Consider the following 21,054-nt stretch of genomic DNA (forward strand, 5'->3'; position numbering starts at 1 on the left):
CTATTAGCTACTCGCTTGTCAGCAAAAAACATTTGACTTTTAACACTTTCACATTTTGCTTACGTATTATTAACACAGGTCATTGCTCCTGAACATTTATTTCATTGGAGTCGGAAGTACTGTTGCAAACCGTGGCTCCTGCCGGGAAACAAACAACACTTAATGGTCACTAATGTGCAGCTTAAGTGCCTCTGTTGCAGAGGCCCAGTGTCCAAATCAATCAACTACTTACTGGCTAACGCTTCGCTATTAGAGCTGGCCTTGGTGTATCTGGCTCCGGTCCAAATGGCATCCTATTTCCTAAGTAGTGTACTACTTATTGGAGATTGCCACTACCGGCCCTGGCTCATCCCTGCTGCCAACAGGCGCTAACAGGCCAACGGCGCCATCTAAACTCATTGGCTTCCAGAGCATTTAGTCTTTCTTGTTATAGTAGTAACAAAACACTGGAGGACATGGGTGCTGTGATTGTTCAAGGCTATCTGAATCGCTCGCAATGGTTGTTTGAACAAGCCTTATTATTTAATAGAAGGAAATGAAATTAATGAAATGATGGACTAACTTTTAATTTCAGTAAAATGTTAGTCAGAGAATGTTTTAAATTCTGCAATTATTAGGTATTTACTTCCATTATATGCATGTTCAGATAGCCGTGTCTGTTTACAGTTGATAAAAACAAAACCAGGGAGACTAAAACAGCTGCCAGAATTAGTGACAGCATATGATTAAGCGTAAATACCACAAACTAGTGACAGCATATGAAGAGCAAATACCACAAACTAGTGACAGCATATGAAGACTAAACATCATAAACTAGTGACAGCATATGAAGACTAAACATCATAAACTAGTGACAGCATATGAAGACTAAACATCATAAACTAGTGACAGCATATGAAGACTAAATATCATAAACTAGTGACAGCATATGAAGACTAAACATCATAAACTAGTGACAGCATATGAAGACTAAACATCAATAACTAGTGACAGCATATGAAGACTAAACATCATAAACTAGTGACAGCATATGAAGACTAAACATCATAAACTAGTGACAGCATATGAAGACTAAACATCATAAACTAGTGACAGCATATGAAGACTAAACATCATAAACTAGTGACAGCATATGAAGACTAAACATCAAAAACTAGTGACAGCATATGAAGACTAAACATCATAAACTAGTGACAGCATATGAAGACTAAACATCATAAACTAGTGACAGCATATGAAGACTAAACATCATAAACTAGTGACAGCATATGAAGACTAAACATCATAAACTAGTGACAGCATATGAAGACTAAACATCATAAACTAGTGACAGCATATGAAGACTAAATATCATAAACTAGTGACAGCATATGAAGACTAAACATCATAAACTAGTGACAGCATATGAAGACTAAATATCATAAACTAGTGACAGCATATGAAGACTAAACATCATAAACTAGTGACAGCATATGAAGACTAAACATCATAAACTAGTGACAGCATATGAAGACTAAACATCATAAACTAGTGACAGCATATGAAGACTAAACATCATAAACTAGTGACAGCATATGAAGACTAAACATCATAAACTAGTGACAGCATATGAAGACTAAACATCATAAACTAGTGACAGCATATGAAGACTAAACATCATAAACTAGTGACAGCATATGAAGACTAAACATCATAAACTAGTGACAGCATATGAAGGGGAAATACCACAAAGCAGTGACAGCATATAAGGAGTAAACACCACAAACTAGTGACAACTCATTTATGGTGAAGAGTTCAATCGATACCGAGACCTGGACAGAGAGCAAAATGGCTGCCAGACTTATTGTGTGGTCACACAACCCTCTCTACACACACCCACTCACTGCATTTTGTATTGTTGTGTTTCTTAGTTGTATTATTTCCATTGCAAAGACGCTCTCTAAGTGCTTTTGGTGCATTTCATGTTTGTTTTTCCAGTTTGTTACCTCAGCATGAATAACTGCTGCTTTGGCGAAAGCTAGCAGGGATCCAAATAAACACTTGCAACACCACAGGCATTTCCAATGACCTTTAACCTCTGTAGATAACCAATATTATTGTATCAGTCCGTGACAGGTCTGACCATTAGCAACATGTTGACCGCCACTCCTCTGGAACCCATTACCGAAGACAGAGCATATGTTCCACAACAACTCCAAAGGCAACTTCGTTACTTCGGCTCTCAGTCACAAATGTGGGTGGCCCCGCATGCCAGTGTTCAAGGTGAGCGAGCCAACAATTCGGCGTGTAACTACATGACACTTACACAAAGACCACACACATACACTAAATGCTAAATACCCGAGAACGAGTAAAACCATGTGTCTTCGAAGCATCCCGTACACAAGCAAGAGAGACACGTGTCTTCAGTGTGCATCACTTTAAGGAATGTCGAGAGCTGCTTGTCTTTTCGCCACTACAGGCAATATGCATACAAGCTCCCTAGAGAGTGCCAACAGGTGGCTGATTTAAGAGGGTTTCAGAGGAGCTCTAACTCTCTCTCTCTCACACACACACACACACACACACACAGACCTATACGCGCACACACCTACACCCCTCCTCCTTTATCCACACACACATACACCAGCATCTAAGCACAGGGACCATCCCCTACACACAGACACAGACACACACACACACAGACAAACACACCACACACAGACACACACACACAGACACACAGACAGAGTAGTCTGTGGCAGCTCAATGTATTTATGGAGTCTAATCTCGTGGCCAGCCACACAGGAACAGAGAGAGGGACGGCCTCCCTATCCAACAACAATCCCTCCCACACACAGGATTCTAACAGGACACATTTTTTCGAGCGACGCGTCCGCGGAAATCTATGGAGGTCGAAGAGATAAGAGAGCAGACGACCTAAATCCAGCAACAGTCAGCGACTTTGGAGCGAATGCAACAAGGCTTTTGTCCTGGTGGTCTTTAGCTGTCCCTTATGTCGGCCAGCAGGATGGACGTCCTCAACTGTAAGGCGACAGACTCACTGAAAAATGTTTGTCTACAAGGCCTTCATAGAGGAAAACAGGATTGAGAATGAGCAACACTGAACATTCAACACCTCCAGCGTTTTCTGATTCTGTTTAGTAGCCTAGAGTACAGAATTGTGATGTTTGAAATTATATAAGTTCACTAATATGGGTCGATTTTTAATGGGACAATGGTTGGCTACAATAATAAAACTATTAGTTGTAGATTAAACAGTAATTTAAAAAACACTATGGCACACATTAATATTTTAAACATAGCATTCATTTAATCAAATATTTATTGCAATAGGGATTTTTCCATATTGCCCAGCTATAAAACAGATAAAAATAAATCTAAATCTAATTATGCATATTACAAGCTTTGATCACACAAATGTATTTTATATCACAATACCAACACTGGAGTTTGGTAATAGTACATAGAGCTTTGAGGCCCTATCATAATAGAACATTTACAAAATGATAGGGGAAAAACATTGTTCTAAAAAGTACTGTTTTAACTTCGATTTCATACATTTAGTCTCATTTAGAACAATTGGCATGCTTCTTTCTTGGCCAAGGCTCTGCTAGAAATTTGAAAAATGTCAAGGTTAAAATAATGAAAAATGTAATTCAGTGATTACCAGTTTTAAACTAAATGTCCCAGGTGTCCCACCAGGTTTTAACTACTGGTTTAAAGTGTCTAACCAGGTTTTAAACTACTGGTCCAAAGTCCCTAACCAGGCTCTAAACTACAGGTTCCAGGTGGCTTACCAGGTTCTTCAGCAGGGTTGACAGCTCTTTGGTCAGGGTAGAGAACTTGACGAAGGCTGTTCCCAAATCTGGGTTGTCTCGGCTTATGAAGTTGCTGCCAAACTTATCCAGAGCCTGGGCGTAGTTCTCCTCGTTCTGGACGTGGTCTGGGCAAGACAGAAAGAGAGAACCAGGTTGTAACCGGGAATCCAGCAGCACAGGTTCTGACAACCACAGGATGTTAAGCCTGGATTACACGGTTCGGAAATCTCTGCATTGGTTGCCTTTGAGTTTTAAAAATGTTAAATTCCTCATATAAAAAATATATTGTATTGATATTAAACAGACATGCTTTTGAGATGTGCCCAGTAGAAGTCTAGCATTGTATTAACATTTTCTAAAAGCCTAGAATCAACATACAGTTAGTTGTTCATTAGTTGTTTGTCCAAAGCCTTTGGAACCACCTTCTAGAGAACCTCAGGCTTCAAAACCAGGGACCTTCTAAAAAGACAATTTCCTCAGGGTGCTATAAATAGTGTAGACTTTCAGTTCTCTTAGCTCATTTGGATTAATTTTCCATCCAATTTTTTCTGAAGGTGTTTTTATTGTTTTTGTTATCCTGCAAAGCGCACTGCATTTCACCAGCACTGCATTTCACCAGCACTGCATTTCACCCAGAAATGTGCAATGTGTGGAGTGGCGCTCAGCCTGTTGAAAGTAGTGTACTACACTGGAGGGCCCCCGTAAAACAAGAAACCAGGCAAGCCTCGTTCAGCCGGCCCGCAATAGAAAGTGTCGCCCACGTGTAAGGCTGTGTCATTAACCAGTACACCACTGAGCTGCATGTTTGCCGGGTGTCAGTATAGCCTCTCGTCTCTACCCTGAACAAATCCTCTTTTGTCACTGGCCGTTTTAACAGTTATATGGCCATTTGTGAATGGCATTGGTATAGTTAAACTGACTAACGTTTCTTACTAAGTTTACCTCCACCACAAATAGCGTCTATGTGTGGCGTTTGCCACAGGCCGTTTTAACAGCGTATTAACCAGTAATAAGCTTTACCGGTATCTACTAACTTACTGAAATAGTGATAATAATTGAGCAATTGCAAGCGAGTCTGCCAAAGCTATTTCATTTCATGGCATAAGAACATATTTTTTTCTTTCATGGCAAAACAATGTACTTTTGTCTTTCATTCGTGAATGACATTGACAAAATAATTATCAATAAAGGTGATGATAACTTTTTCATCAAGTGGAAAGACGAGAGTATAGTGGAATCTACCAGAGATAATTAATAAATGCCGTTGCTCTCAATAGATTCAAACTCAGAACGCCCACATGAGTGGCACTGTCTTTAACCACTATGCCACGGCATTACACGTTTCAACAGTTGCTAGACTCCACTGAGGATTGTGTTAAACTGACTAACGTTTCTTATTAAGTTTACTGCCAGTAGTAGCATCTATGAACTGTGGCTTTTGCCACTGGCTGTTTTAACAGGTTGTTAGCCAGTAATAGGATTACTAGTATCTACTAACTTCCTAGGAATAATCATAAGAATTGAGCAATTGCTAGCGAGACTGAACTTTTCCATGCCAGAAACAGTTGCATTATAACCCTATACAGTTTCAGTTAAGGCTTACCATAACATAACTACTCTATGTTAAGCCAGCAAATGTGTTTGTCTATCCTGACCCAAAACGCATGCATGGATGCATACTTCAAAAATCTACCAGAAACAGTTGCAAACTGTAAACTGTTTTTTTTTCAGGCTTACCATAATGTAGTTACTGGAGATTTTAGCCAGCAAAGTTTTCGTCTATACGGAACAATTCATAATGCGTACTTGGCTATGCCTGAAAGGAGACACGAACACGGGACTTATAGTTCACAGGTCCGCTTCTCTACCCACTACGCTATTTAACAAGGTATACTCAGTCAGTCAGTCAGTCAGTCAGTAAAAGACATTCACTGTTGTTGGCCGGCTCCGCTTACGCCGAGTGATGACAGCTCAGATTACATTATGGCCACGACACGTGTAGGACCGCCTATACAATTCGGTTACGAATGCAAGAGCTTAGTGGTGCCTATAATCTCTTTTACGACTGAAATCAGATTGACACACAGTAATCCTCACTGGGGCTGGGTCATGGGTGTGGGAGAAGGTGGGGAAGATCCGCATTTGGTAGAATGCCATTTTCGTTGTAAATGTAATGATGCAATTCCTTGTTATAGGAGAGTGTGTGTTTTCTCTTGTCAAGTGGGTTGTGTGTGCAGGTCTGCTTTACCCATCATTCAAACAGTAGCATTCATCTGCACTATGCATTAGGCAGTCAAAGAGAGGTTGGACAGTGATGGGGGTTGAACTGGATCCAGAATGGAGACGTAAGAGGAACCAGAAGAGGCCAGGAGCCCGCAATTCGAGGGAATAACAATCTAAAATGTACCAGACTTAATGTTGAGAATAGCTTCAAATACTGAAATTTTTGTTTCGTAAGAGGACATTAAAAGTGTATGTATAGATGAAAGCTTTTCAATGTCATTTAAAAAAACGGACATAGAATGTTGTCCCACCTTGGCCTGAGCTGTAGATTGCCTTGACTGATTTCTTCACCTTCTGCAATGCAGTCCTATCCTGGTCCAAAGCCTGTGGACACAGAACAAGAAAGAGTTGTTAAAGGTTTACAGTGGCACATAGCAAACCCCAAAAATACAACTGTCATACTGACAACTTTTGTCATTCCTGGCCCAGTGCAGTAAGAAACCCCAGGAATTTCAGCCTGTGTGGGTCAGGTGGAAATTCTGGTCAATAGCATGTGACACGTCAGATTTTTCTACAATAGACAAATGAACGACTCGTCATCTCGGTAAGTGGATGGGCTCTAAATCTTTTCAGCCAATCAGGTCTGTGTATGTAATACCCATCAAGTAGGTTTTCTAACAACCATACAAAAGCTCGGCGAAGTAATATATTAAAAACAATTATATTTCAAAGTTGTACTTCTGAAATAAACACACTGTGATGTATTATGCATAAATGATAGGAGAAAAAGTACATTAAATGCAACCCAAACTGGCATTACAGTGTATCAAATGCTCATCAAGCATCACTTGACCTGAACATGGAATTCAAAATGGCCGACCAAATATCAGACCCGTTTATCAGATAAGAACTGCCTTAAGTACAATCATAAGGACAGTAGCCCCAGAGGCTAAGCAGCTGTGTCTAACAACCAATCCCCGTTCCACACAATTATGTTCTACAAATATAGGGCAAAATCTTGTAATGCTCAACAATGAGTCCTGCTATTCTGTTGGTAAAAACACAACTGAGATAGCATCTTACACATACACTCACAAGTAGCATCTTTCCAAGATCGCTACCTAAAAGACTGTGGTTAAATAAAACCAACTGTATCCAACAACTGAGATACCTGTAACTTTCTAGCACTAATTTGCAGGCGACATTTCTTTGAATATGAACTGGGATGGAATCAAAGGCAGATGTTAGTTCATGTGCAGGCTTCCATGTTGGGGCTGTGGATGAGTTCCAAATGGCACTCTATGCCCTGCATCTGGTTCACTATGTCTGACCAGTGTCCACACAGTAAGTGTAGTGCCATTTAGGGCACCGACCCCGAGATCCTCTCACCGCACAGACCGTGCAATTAGAAGAAGGCTGATGCTAAGCTTTTATCACCGCTGAGGGAAAATCCACTCCGGAACTCTATATTGCAATGTAGCATTTTGTTGCCGAAATGTGTGCAAAGACCTTCGGTAGAATATGTACAGTTCGAATGTATCTACTTGGTGTTTAGTGAAGCAGGGTTTTCTGTATTGTTCACCACAAAGCCGGATTAGATGACAAATGCTCAGGTTAGAAGGACTAGATAGCAAAGGAGTGCTCACTACTACGGAGACATCAAACACACAAGCATGAATCTACCCACAGCCAGGGTCCATTGGTAGAAAAGCATGAGAAATTACATAAGCATATCTACTATACACATTATGTACATTCAGTATTAGAACCCACCCTGTACCTAAGTAAATAAAGGTAGATGTTCCTCTTTCCCACTTCTCCGAGGTAAAAACAATATCCATATTTCACTCATTAAAATGGCAACTCACAAAACCATAACACTGCCACAATCACTTATGGTGACGATAAACACCAACATAAATAAAAAACATTAGCATCTGCTGGTCAACAGCTAAGGTACGCTAGCTATAACATCCATCGAGCTAATTAAATTTAACAACGTAATTAAGCCCGGACGGGGTTGGCCCCCGGATGGTTTTACGTGGCTCTTCCCCAATTATGGATGCGGTTGCACGTGGCCCCAGGCCCCCAGGGCCTTTTTTCCCCAGGCAACGGTGCTTTGATCTTCTAGCTCTGACTCAGGAGCATAAACTCATGGTGGTGTTCATATACCGTTACCTACATAACTGCTTTCAGACGGTAGCTGCATTTTTTTCTGGAGGATTATTTAGGGGTTTATTAAATTGAAACTGTGGAAGCATTCGGTGGTCTAGACTCCAGAGGCCTAAGCTACTGCCTCTGGTAAATAAACGGTAAATAAATAAATACTCCAATAAAGCATTAAGTGCAAAAGAAAAACGTTCCCAACCGATACTACATATACTGGAGGGGAACAGAATACGTTATTCGAGGAGCCCTTGTACTTCCCAAACAGCTGAAATGAGAAGAACCCCTAAACCAGAGGTCTCAAACCGGTTCCATGGAGGGCAGAGTGTCTGCAGGTTTTTGCTCTCACCTTGTACTTAATTGACTATTTAGGTCACTAATTGGTTCGTTTCTACCCCCACCTGGTTGTTTAGTTCTGAACTGGGAACCAATTTAAAGGAAACCCCAAAAACCTGCAGACACATGGCCCTCCGTGGAACCAGTTTGAGACCTCTGCCCTAAATCTTTTCAGAGAGCATGTGATCCCTCAGTTTGATTCCATCGGAATAGTGCGCAAAATGAGTATGCTGTGTCAGTTTCAGGAAGGCAACCTTGTAATAATAATATTATTATTAATAATAATCTATTGCATGTATAGCACTTGAAACAGAAAATGAAAATAATATTATGTAAATAAAAGAAATTAAATAATTAAGAGACCACTGCACCTTTTTCTTTCCTTTCCAAAAAAGTTGAAAAAGGTTGAGTGAGGAACAGAAGGGTTAAGATTAAGATACAACTGCAAATTGAACGCTTCTGTTCCTCATTCAAAAGAAAAAGGTACAGTGGTCTCTTAATTTTTTCCAGAGCTGTATACATTAACTACAATGATAATACAGTGAACTAAAATTAAATACATATTACTATATAATATTGTACAGTATAATGTATAATTTGATTAAATGGAAGGGCAGGCCAACCGATAGAGGTGTGTCTTAAGGCTTTAAAAGCCATGACTGTCTGTGCAGCCCTGAGGCTGTCAGGAAGGGAGTATCCAGAGGTCAGGTCCAATTTAAGAAAAGGCGTGGCCTCCCATTTTTCTGAGCCAGGTTCTTGGTTCATTGAGCAGATTAAGGTTGCTGGACTGTTGAGGGCGTGGAGGTTCAGGACAGCAGGTCATATAAGTAGGCAGGTCCAATGCCATTGATAGATTTACAGATAATTTTAAAGTAAATTCTTTGAGGGACAGGAAGCAAATGAAGGTCAGCAAGGACAGGTGTGATGTGGGCAGGTTTATTTGATTGTCTCAGGATCCTTGTAGCACTGTTGTGGATGAGGTGTATTTTATGAATTTTATTTGCTGGCAGGCCCTCTGGTACTGCATTCCCATAATCAATTCTGGGGAAAAAATTTAAATGAATAAGCTTTTCTGCATCAGAAAAGGTGAGAGAAGGTCTTAGGCGAGAAATTTTCTTAAGGTGAAAGAATGATGTTTTACTGACATGTCAAATCTGGGCCTTAAATGAGAGAGTAGGGTCACATTTCATACCCAGATTGGTGATGACTGAGGAGAAGGGAATGATGTGCCTGTCAAAGGCAGGGCAGATGTTGTAGGAGTTGGTGATTTGCTGTTGGGTGCCTATAAGGATTGTCCCTGTCTTGCTGCTATTGAGCTGGAGAAACCTGTTCTGTATCCAAGGTTTTTCCTCATCCAGACAGTTGGACAGGGTTGACACGGCAGTTGTTGTGTCAGGCTTGGTTTTGTACACCCGTGTGTCATCACTGTTGCAGTGGAATTGATAGCATGTATAACAGGAAGAGAATCGGTCCTAGCACCGATCCTTGTGGGACACCACATGTGAACTCCTCGGGTCCTGCCTCACCTAGAGAAACCTGCTGCTTGCGGTTACGGTAAGAAGTGAACCAGTTTAAGGCAGTCTCAGAAATGGGAGTGTGCTCTCCTAGGCGCCGGAGTAGAACTACTGTGTCAAAAGCTGGGCTGAGGCCCAGAATAATCAGAATGGAGGGGGATCCTGCAGCCATGCGAAGATCATTAACAACCTTCACCAATGCTGTCTCAGTACTATGCATTGGCATAAAGCCAGACTGGAAAACCTCATGAAGCTGGTTAGCACTGAGGTGTGAGTAAAGTTGAGTTGCCACAATCTTCTCTAGGACTTTAGTTAGATAAGAATGGGAGTTTGGAAAAAGGCCTTAAGTTTGAAAGGTTGTCTGGGTCAAGGGACGGTTTCTTGAGCAAGGGTGTGATGGCTGCCATCTTTTTAGCGAAGTTACCTGCCCAGTGTGCAGGGGCTTGTTGAACAAACAAGTGACAAAATCAATGAGAGTGGCTGAGCATTTTTTGAATAGTGATGTTGGAATAGGGTCAAGAGATCCACTGGAAAAGGAGCAAAATCACTTAGAAAAAGGAGCAGGATTGGAAAGGAGCCTGAGGGGATTAGGGTAACAGGATAGAATGTTCTTTCTATTGTTGTTGATTTTATTCTTGAAGAAGAATGTATTGCACTGTTTGGTGGTTGCATTGGGAAGGCCAGAGTCTGTAGTTTGGAGGAGGCGACTAATGGTGTTAAATAATGTCCTGGGATTATCTTTCCCATTCCCAATCAAAGAAGAGTAGAAACAAGAGTGGGCTGCTTTTAAAGCTTTAAAATAACAATTCCGGTGGTCTTTATAGGCCAGTAGGTGGACAGTTAAGCTAGTGTCTCTCCACCGACATTCTATCTTGTGGCCGTGTGTCTTCATGCTGCACGGCTCCATGGGGAAGACCGCTGGGAATGATACTTGATGGGATTGTACAGGGGCAAGAATGTTTAAGGTGTTCCTCAATGTGCTGTTATACAGGTCAACCATCTCATCAGATGCTGGACTTGTGACAGACAGATAGAAGGGCAGGCTGTACTGTCTCCCGGAAGACAGACGTGTCAAGGGACTTGATGCTTCTGAGTTTAACAGTCCCCTTAGGGCAGAGCTGAAGTAATTACAGACTATGTCACAACCTATGGTCAGAGACACCTAACTCATGTACATCCAGGTCTGATGACGGGATTTCACCAGTGATGATGAGGTCAAGTGTATGTCCATGATCGTGTGTGGGGACGTTGACATGCTGTCTCAGGTTCAGACAGTCCAGCAGGTTCAGGAAGTCAGTGGTAAAGGAACATTTTGTTGAATTAAGGTGAATGTTGAAACCACCAAGGACAACAACACTGGATAGAGTAGGACACAGCAATGTGGTTAGCTCAGAAAACTGTTACAAACGAGGCTGCATTTGGAGTACGAAAGATAAGTATGCCAGAGATAGGCTTCAGTTTAAAAGCAATGCACTCAAATTATAAGCCAGGTGGGACAGGCAAAATGTTCAGCTCAAAACACTCTGTGAAAAACAGCCAGACCATCACCCCTGCCATGGGCACGGTCCTTTTCCAGATAGTTATAGCCAGGTGGACGTTTCATTCATAGCCAGGTGGAAGCTAGGAATCACAATTTCTGTGCCATCTATCCAGCGAAAAAGTCCAAGGTCATTGTACTTGATTAACTCTAGTTATAATAGAGTTTTGTTCATTAGAGACTGCACATTAAACAGTGCCAGTCTTAAACAGGTCTGATTTAGAGATGGAATTCGCACAAGTTGAACTTGCTCAAGACTGTCAGATTCTACATTGCGTAGAGTTGGAAGAGTTGAAAAACGAGGTACAGAACTTTGTAGGCAGTGTTGTTTCTTGAATGATTTTCATTCGTCTTCCCCCCGATGTATGGCCTTTTTCTGAAGGATTCCAAGTTGCAGAACTATTTTAAACTCTTTACTAACAGATTATTTAATCCTATTAAAACTATGAAGGAATTATCTTGAGTAGATCTGAATGTCCTTTATTTCAGTTCTTTATAGATCTCCAGATAACAGGTAAAACTTCAGTGTAGATTTTTAATACAAATATTCAAAAGAAAACAATCAGCTAGTTCTACTGATTGTTTACAGAAATGTACACATTTTGAGAAATGTTTACAGTTAAAAGAAAAGAAAAAGATTGGATACAACTGATCGGTACTTGATTAGCAACTCATAAACAAACAGCGCGATTGGTCTAAACAACATACTTTTCATAACAACCGGCCTAAATGTTTCGAAACAAATTGATTTAGTCTAAACAAAAAGGTGTATTGTCTACATTTTAGCAAATAACCTGTTTATCGCCAGCCTGTACTCGTTTGGTGGAATACAAAATGATAACATGATGCGAGAAGAGGCTAATGTAAACCAAGGACACAGACAAGGCCATAGGCGTAGTTCTGGGACACACCGATGTCTGACACACTAATCCAGGACTGATTATTCAGACAGAGAGTAGGGCACTTCAGGAAAAGAACAAAGGCAGGGCAGCCAGCAGTAAGCAAAACGCCCCTCCAACAATGTTACAAGATTAGAGAGAGACAGAGAGGGAGCGAGAGGGAGGAAGAGGGTGAGGCAGAGAAAGAGAGGGAGGGGGGACATAAAGAGAGGGAGAGAGAGAGAGGGCGGAGGGAGAGAGGGGAGGACAGCACGCAGAAGGAACAAGAGAGTGGGGAGCAGCTGGCACCCCCGCCAAAGGTCACCCATAATCCTCTCTGTGTCTGCGTTGCCTTAATTAAATATTCCGCTTTTGATATGAACATGATTTTACATTAGTATGGAGCATGCTACATGGAGTAGACACTACAGGGGCAGGGACGTCAGACGATACCTGTCTCATCCACCCAGGGTCCTTGAGACCCCGGGGTTAGGGTCTTCAGAGGCCTTGGTCCTACATTAGGGCTAGCGTCAGTTTTCCCACAGAGCAAACAGCAGTGCTCACTAATGCCGAAGCAACAGCCAGTATGTGACATATGGATTTCAGTTACGACTGAACAAGGTCAATTGTGAATTGCATTCAAATCAGCTAAACATCACAGGAAGGATGGCGACTAGTATTCACACATTCTCATTTCAGTGCGTGGTTGGAAACAACACGTTCTCAGGTCTAATGCTATGTATACAAGCATGTGTTACCACCAAATCGATGTGAAAAACTAGTCGCATATAAAGGATGGAGATTAAGCTTCTAACATTCGTCTCTGTCTCAAAGGGCCAAAATAGTTCTATGGAACACAGCTAACTTGGCACAGATTCCTCCACACCCCCTGGCAACCAGTAAGAATGCATCTCAGCTCTGGCAAGAATGCCCTTGCAAAGCCAGTTAACTAGTCGATATAGTAAATGCTTTGTTCTGATCGACCAACAGCTAATGTTAAGCTCTGATACAATCCAGCGTGATTGATGAGTGAGTAGGCCAATCACTCCCAATATGAACTAGATCCAGAACACTCAAAACAAGAATTAGGGGAAAGAAATATTTCATGCCTACTACCTAAGAATATAAAAATGGAAGAATACAACACAAGGAAGAAAACATTCTAGGGCAAATTCCCTTTCGAAGCTTCAGCCGCCATGAAAGCCCATTTTGTGCTTCAGTGAAATCCAACACGCCCATGTCGGAATGCTTTTAAAGCGCCCAAACGCACAGGTCCAAGACCCTAACAGAGGAGTTCAAGGACCCAGCGAGGAGTGGTCAGAGGTCAAGGACACTGGTTATTGAGACTGTGCGTGACAGGAAGGTACAAGGTAGAGTGGGCCGAGGCGCCAACACTTTCTGGGATCTGAACCAAACGGCAGCCTATTCCCTAGTCCACCAATTCAGGGGGACACTATGAAGGAAGTAGCGTCCGATTTGGGACCCTGCCGTGGTTCCTGCCGCCGGCTGTATCTTCCAAGTGCATAGCAGACATGGCATTTCCCCTCTCCAGCCCTCCTTCAACAGGAAACAGGAAGCAGAAGGCCTGACTGTCACTGGGTGACACTGCAGAGGACTCCTAGTGTGTTCCCTCTCCGTTGGGAGCCTGTTCACCGACAACATGCTACAAATCGCGTTTCGCAGATCATTCCAGAAACAACACCAACGAAACACGATTCTTTTTTTCTCCACCGTGAACTGCGAAAGGCAAACGTCTCCGTCAATCAGTGTCCCTTTACTGCTCATGAGCTTGTCCTCTTTTACTCTCAGCTGTTGTCTTTTCCCAGGTGTCCAAGGTCACCCGTCACCGGGCAGACAGACAGCCGTGGGGTTGCCTGGGAGACATGAGCCGAGCTGTCTCACGCATCAGTTCGACATTCACCTTTCCGTGGGTTGAGGGAGGTTTCCCTGTCCGTCCTGTCTGTCTCTCCATCTCTCTCATCTGTCTGGTTGAGACTGAGTGGAGCCAGAGCACTGTTCCCATTCTCAGGGCCAGATTTGCTCAATCCCCTTCACCATTTCAGAAGTGCTGCTTTCAAAGTGTGCCTAACCTTACAACTAGAATACATCTTTCTAATACCCCTTCTAGACTACGCTTGAACCAGCCAATTTGACCATGTCTTGAATTATTTCCTAACTTTTACTGAAAGGCTATTTGGAAGACATGACGCAACAAACCAGAGACATTTGTTTTTGATCAACCGACCCAGTGATGATTTCGTTGAAGGTATCCCTCCAGCTTAGGATCAACGTTGCCATAATGCTGAGGCAACATTTATATATTCTACGCTCTTATGTGGTGCTGATGTACAATGCTCACTGTGTAAACTAATTACTACACAGAGACTATACACATTCAGCGAGGTTTTTTATGTTCCTGGGTGGAGGAAATCAAAAATAACCTTTTACAGCCCTGACTGAAGCCCAAATTTGAGAGACTATTCCTCAAGCTTGCTACCATAAAACAGAGCTAGCTAGTTAAGTTTATAGTGAACACCAAACTGTGTAATAATGCATGCTTATTTAAAGCCCAGAATTAGCACATCGTTAAGATAGCCAACTAACGTTAGCTAGTTGGAAACATTAGCTTACAAAACAACAAGGCTGTAACATAACATAAACAAATCATCTTTCCACCAGCACAACTCAATTGTCCTCACGCTTGCATAGCTAGACGGTGAAGAGAAACCTAAGCACCTAAATGTGTAGGCCTGATGCTTGCAAATAATTAATTGCATTTATATAAAACTTCACATTCTCCAATCTGATTACACAAGCATGGGGAAAATGAAATAGGCAGACGGAGGACCAAGCACAAGACTGATGACACTGGTGAAATGTGTCATCCTCACGCATCACTGCGGCACAGTCCAGTTGAAATGGAGTCCATCTATTGGCAACGTCTCCACAGTGGGTGTTTGCTTAGACCACAGTGAAGACAGCGTGGCTCAAACAAGCAAGTCAGTCACAACGCTGCCAAAGAGTTGTTTGACTTCGACAAGAGCATATTTGCCTCTGTCTTTTAATAAATGTCTACCAAATGACAGTGCTTCTTGTCCAAACATGGGGCACAATTCAAACAGGAAGGGCTGAGAACCATTTTCACTGGCAGGATGCGAGTGAACGTCCCTTTCTCTGGCCTGAACTTTCCGACTCAGGTAAAAAAAACAAAAAACATCCCCAACAGTATCTCAGACAGAAGGTTTAAACCAGCTTTTGGGTTCCCAAAAAGAGAAAACAACCGCTGTCCATTTAAAAGCAGGGCAATAACCCTAACAATTGCACTTGGAGATATTTGTGGTGCAAAATCATCTTCTTAACAGCCTCATTTAGAAAAAGAGGAGAACCACTTAACGTCTAGGGACATTTACGACGAAGTGACCAATCAGTGAAGCCGTCCAGAGAGGGAGTATGGGGACTAGGGAAAGTGTTGGGATGTTGGGAGGGACCGAGCCAGGCCCAGCGGTTGCTGTTCACTGGAAGGTCACATACTTTGGGTGGAGGATGGAGAGTTTGGCTGCTGAGCTGGCCAAGCTATGGTTGGTGGGGTCACGCAACGCAAGGGCTACTACGTTCCAACTTCTGGTGTTGAGAGGAGACGGACTGCTTGTCTGTGCCAGAGGAGTGCATTTCACAAGCCTTTGTGTGCTGCCACCACCAGTGACTTTCTAAGGCTCTGTGTTTCTTATGTGTTACATGCCATTCACCACAGAAGCGCACACAGCCCACACGGACCAAAACAGACATAGCTTTATCAATCGTGTGTTGGAGTAGGTCATTACTCATAAATGAGGAACAGTAAGCCACCGCCTATTTAGTTCCCAGACATTATGATTGGTATGAATGAGACTGTGAGACTGTGTACCTCAGCGCGGCTGATGAATAAAACATGACAGCCCTGGCCGCATCTCTAAAAGTAGCTCCCTCTTCGAAAAAGTGAGAATAGAAGCACAAAACAGAGCTGAGGGATTTTCAGGGCAAACATTCACCAAAGAGCCATCCGCGTGTGGCTGAATAGCCAGTCAATGGCCAAAAGAAGCAACGTTTTCCTCATGAAATGAACAGGCCACACCAACCCAGTAACTTCAATAAATGACCGTAACCAAGTTATTTTTATGTTATTTTTATTACGTTATATTTTCAGCAGTTGGGTGTCATGCTGAGACCAATAAATATATCTTCAAGAAATATTGTAGAGCAGTTTTATTTAACCTGTGGTTGCACGCGTGGTTCAGGTGAACAACAGATATTTGTGACCTTCCAAAAACAAGTAACATTTATACTAGTAATGGAATTATAAGCAATTTTATACTTTTTGACCATGCACTTTGTCTATAATAATAATGATATGTATGACTCTTGTCTATTGCTCTGACTTACATTTTGGTTGCAAGCGATTTTTTTATTCAAGCCAACTTTCCAATTCTTTATTACACTAAAAGTAAGTAAAAGAGTTTAATGATTAACAAGTGTCACAAACATATCCAAGAATCTTAGGCATGAGTGTATGAAAACAATGAGTCAAACACAATATTCACCAATTACACAAACAGGTATTCTAACTACATGTACTATAACCATGTTATCGCTAATCTCAATCTTATCTCTTCAGTGACTGGCAACTATCTCCACCAACTCAGCATCCTGCATTCAAAGGACGAGCCACAGCCGAAATCCACAGGAATCTGGATGGGACCATCAAGAAACGAGACGCTCCGTCTTAGATAAAACACAATCAGAAGTAGCACTATTTCCAGTCCCTGAGTTGTTGCGTTCCATTCTACACCACATGGCCCTGAGCCCCGGGCCAGAGTCGTGGCCAATCTTTCTTTGCGCTTTACAGCATTCCTTGAAGTTTTCTGCGGGCGTGTATCAGGTTTCACAGTTTACGGGATTCCGCCGGGAGAAAGAGTCGCTATTCCAAAGCCACCGGTGTATCCACTCCCACTGGCCACTTGAGTAAAAGGGAACACCAAACAGGGACGTGTTCGCTGAGTGTTTGCTCACGTTCCTTTCAGCAGACTTGACCGCATCCACCGTCACTAAAGACATCTGTGAGATATTCATTCTAAAATACTGTACCTTTGATGTCCAGGACAAATACTCAGGTTGTAAGACTACCTAGCTGCTGTCTTGTGGTTATCAACCATCCCAAAGTGGTGCTGAAGCAGTTGAGTGTTGGCCCAGTGACCATCAGTGGGTGCTCCTTTTTCCCTGAGCTGGCTTGAGGAACTCCACATCGGAGCCATTCTCCCGGCAGGTACGTTCTGTACTTCTGATAAAGCGCTGCGCTAACATCACACGCGCGCGCGCGCGCGCGCGGACTGGAGGTGAAATGCCATCACCTCGCCCGGAAGCAGAGAGTCAACTTTCTAGTGTTAACCACTCAGGCCAGGAGATGAGCATGAAGCTGGCGAGCAACACTGCTACTCCGACCCTCAGGCCAGTCTTAAAGGAAGGCCACAGACCGCAGCACACATGAAACTCACAGAGAAAAGGAGAGGTTTACAATCCCGAGACACGCAACTTGAAATTCCTTAAAGAAATCTTACCGCGACAGTTCTAATCCACACTTGGGATGTCTCACTCACAGCAGGGAGTTTTGGGGACCTTTCGTGTTTGTATGGTGTTTGTTTGTTTGTCGGGTTTGTTTGCTGTCTGAAAAACAGGGAATTTGGATAATCAGTCCCCAGCCTGGACTTCCAGCTGTTGGCCTACCATCCCTTCCTGCCACAGCTGCCCGGCATATATCAACCAGGGCTATTAGCAAACAGAGGATTAGTCCCTGACTAGGCTTAGCTCCGGCAGCAGGGCTTTAGGGCCCTGATCCCTGCTCTTTCCCGATTTTGAAGTGAAGGGAGGAATACGCCGTGGCCAGTGTGGGGTGGGGGAATCAAAATCTGTCTGGGGCCTGTTGACCGAAGACCGCTGGTTTTGAACGGCCTCAGGCTTATACACTACTATCGCCTGATGGCCAGCCTTCCCCTCTGAATTCCTAATGGAGCTCAGCGACGACAGAACTTTCAGATTCTACAGGCTTAGGTGACAGTTTTAAACAGAGACCTTTGATCTGACCTGCCGCGTGTTACCATGTTACCATGGGAGATACTGCGATAAAACTTTACTCAGAGGTTTCCGCACCAAGCTATTCTGCTTTTGTCCAAACAACTCTTCTGCCCAGAACATCATATCGGTACCTACGTGTTTGAAAGTGCTCACTCACCTGACAACCACAGTTAACCCACGGCACCCAGAGGAGGGTGCCCAATTTGCGTTATGCAGTGGGGCTTTTTGGACCCTTGTTCAGCTAGCTAGCTTTGCGTTACGCATGGGGCTTTTTGGGGCCTTGTTCAGGTCAAGGCTCAAACCTGTGGAGGACAGCTTGCTGCTAAAAAAGAGCACCTTAAAGTCACTCTGAGTATTGCAAGTCCGATTTTTTATGCAGGCGGTTCATCTAAAGAACACTTTTACGTGACAGGTTTCGCATGCACTTTGAGTGACAGCCGTTTATGGTGTAGCTCAGAAAATGTTAATAGGAGATTAGGTGAGAGGGAGCTAGGTCATTCAATATGCCACTAAACACTGTTCTGTTTCATTTGCCTGCTAGAGACACAGGGGAAAAATTCAAAAAAGCCCAAACTTCATCAATTATTCAGCCAGGCACATCTGTCCTGAGGTGTTGAGGTAAGACGCCTGGAACATTGCCGGCACTCACTTTGCTATGTAAAACCTGTCTATGAGGAAACCCGTCTCACTTTAATGAATTATTCAGTATTTATATGACTTGTTCTCATTGCGAAAATCTCCTCTTAGCGAACCGCATTTCAGACCGTTCTCGTCGTCGGTTGAGCAGTACAATGTAAAAACCATGCAATAAAAGAAAACATAGCAAAAACAATGTGGGAACAAAACAAATATTAATGCTACCCTTCCTGGGAAGGTGTTCAAAAAGGGGACATCTCCATTTCATGGACTTCAAATGGACTAATTCTCGGTCTGACGTTGGAGGGGCAGCTGATGGGTCCACTGATTGATAGCACTGCATTCCATCTTCTAATTAGGTATGTTCCATGTGAGACTGAGCATGCATTCCATCTTCTAATTAGGCATGTTCCATGTGAGACTGAGCATGTGCAGTGTGTCTCACTCAGTCAAATGGAGATGTTATCTCTTACTGTAAATAACATCTTACTGTAAATAACATGTCAAAACAAATGTGTCACAGAGGGCGTGAAGTTTACACGTTATTTGGACCGAGGCCCAAATCAGAAGAGGTGTCATAGGCAGCCTGAGGTTTCAGCGACCTTTCTCAACAATGTAGGCATCCCTGAAGCGATCAGAAATCCAAACGCTGTGTCTGTGTGTCTCTGCACTCCTCAAAACATCTGAAAACAGTACAACACCAACATCAGGAGAGAGACATTTTCCCTTTTCCATTTAACTGAACAGCAAAACTCTGAACAATATGTCACATTCTGGTCAGAATGACAGGAAAACGGTCTCTCTACTGCTCGCTCTCACTCGTTCTAATAACCGTATTAAAAGGAAGAATGGACCGAATAGATTTTTCTTTTTAACCATCTAACTGTGTCATTTGGACAATATTGTGTATTCTCAATTTGACTCTCACATGGGTTGAAACTGACAGCAATTTCACAGATAGTCATTTATCCATTGTTCTTCAAAGAAAGACGGAACGAAAATAATGGTTTCTGTCAAGACGTTAACAGCGATTGAGGAAGAGAACTGTGAAAAGACAAACATTTGTCCTCATCCTTCATCACTGATGTGGTGTGAGAGGCATGCCCGAAGGAATGCCGGTCCACTGAGGTTTTCCTATATCTTCCTGGCGATGTTTCTCTCGGTTTAAAAAGCGAACTCAATGACGCAATCCACCATATGTAGGGTAGATACCATAGAGGGCCTCATAGGGGAGTCGCAATTGCCTGGCTGGCTGTCCTAAATCTCAATGAATCAGTCACATCGAATGAGAACAGAGAGAATAAAATATTCCAAGATCAGGGCACGTTAGAGCTGCACGTTTCACCCTGGAAAAAGCTGTGGTTTCCTCAGACAGCATCTTAGGATTTCCCTAACAAAGGAAGGGGAAACTTAAATAATCACTTCTGCACATGAATTCAATAGCAGATAAGGATTCATAATTTCCAACCGTCCTTCAGAAGGTTACTCATGTATTACAGAGCGTAAACCTTGATTAACCATAGCAGCTTGCATTACTGCCCTTAACATCATGTCACTTCCTGTTATGCTAGACTGCGCAATAATAGGTGGTTGCAGTTATTTTTGCGCTATCCTGCCATCTTGCTGGTCTTTGTTTTTCATATTTCTTTTAGTAGGGAGCTATATATAAACAATGAACAAGCAGTGGAGCTTTTCCCTGTTGTGACTGTGCTAAATGGGTTAGCGCTGGTATGGACAGTGCTAATATAAAGGGGGGAAGTCATTAAAGCTCTTTGGAAGCAGCACTCTGTAAATGATAACTGAAGTGTGGAGTTGAAGTTTTGATGCAACTCTCAATC

At 42.7% G+C, this 21,054-nt stretch overlaps 1 protein-coding gene across 3 annotated transcripts in view; it reads right to left on the minus strand.

Annotated features, from left to right (window-relative positions):
- Positions 1-21,054, minus strand: part of asap1b (ArfGAP with SH3 domain, ankyrin repeat and PH domain 1b) — a 59,604-nt gene that overhangs the window by 33,039 nt on the left and 5,511 nt on the right. For all 3 annotated transcript variants that reach the window (XM_010885533.5, XM_010885532.5, XM_010885534.5), the window contains exons 4-5: positions 6,356-6,428; positions 3,801-3,946 (exon numbers count right to left, since the gene is read on the minus strand). In XM_010885533.5, the coding sequence (XP_010883835.1) occupies positions 3,801-3,946; positions 6,356-6,428 (219 nt within the window). The remainder of the gene's footprint in view (positions 1-3,800; positions 3,947-6,355; positions 6,429-21,054) is intronic.

This window comes from Esox lucius, chromosome 21 (genome assembly GCF_011004845.1).
Source record: "Esox lucius isolate fEsoLuc1 chromosome 21, fEsoLuc1.pri, whole genome shotgun sequence".
In the NCBI taxonomy this organism is placed as follows: Eukaryota; Metazoa; Chordata; class Actinopteri; order Esociformes; family Esocidae; genus Esox; species Esox lucius.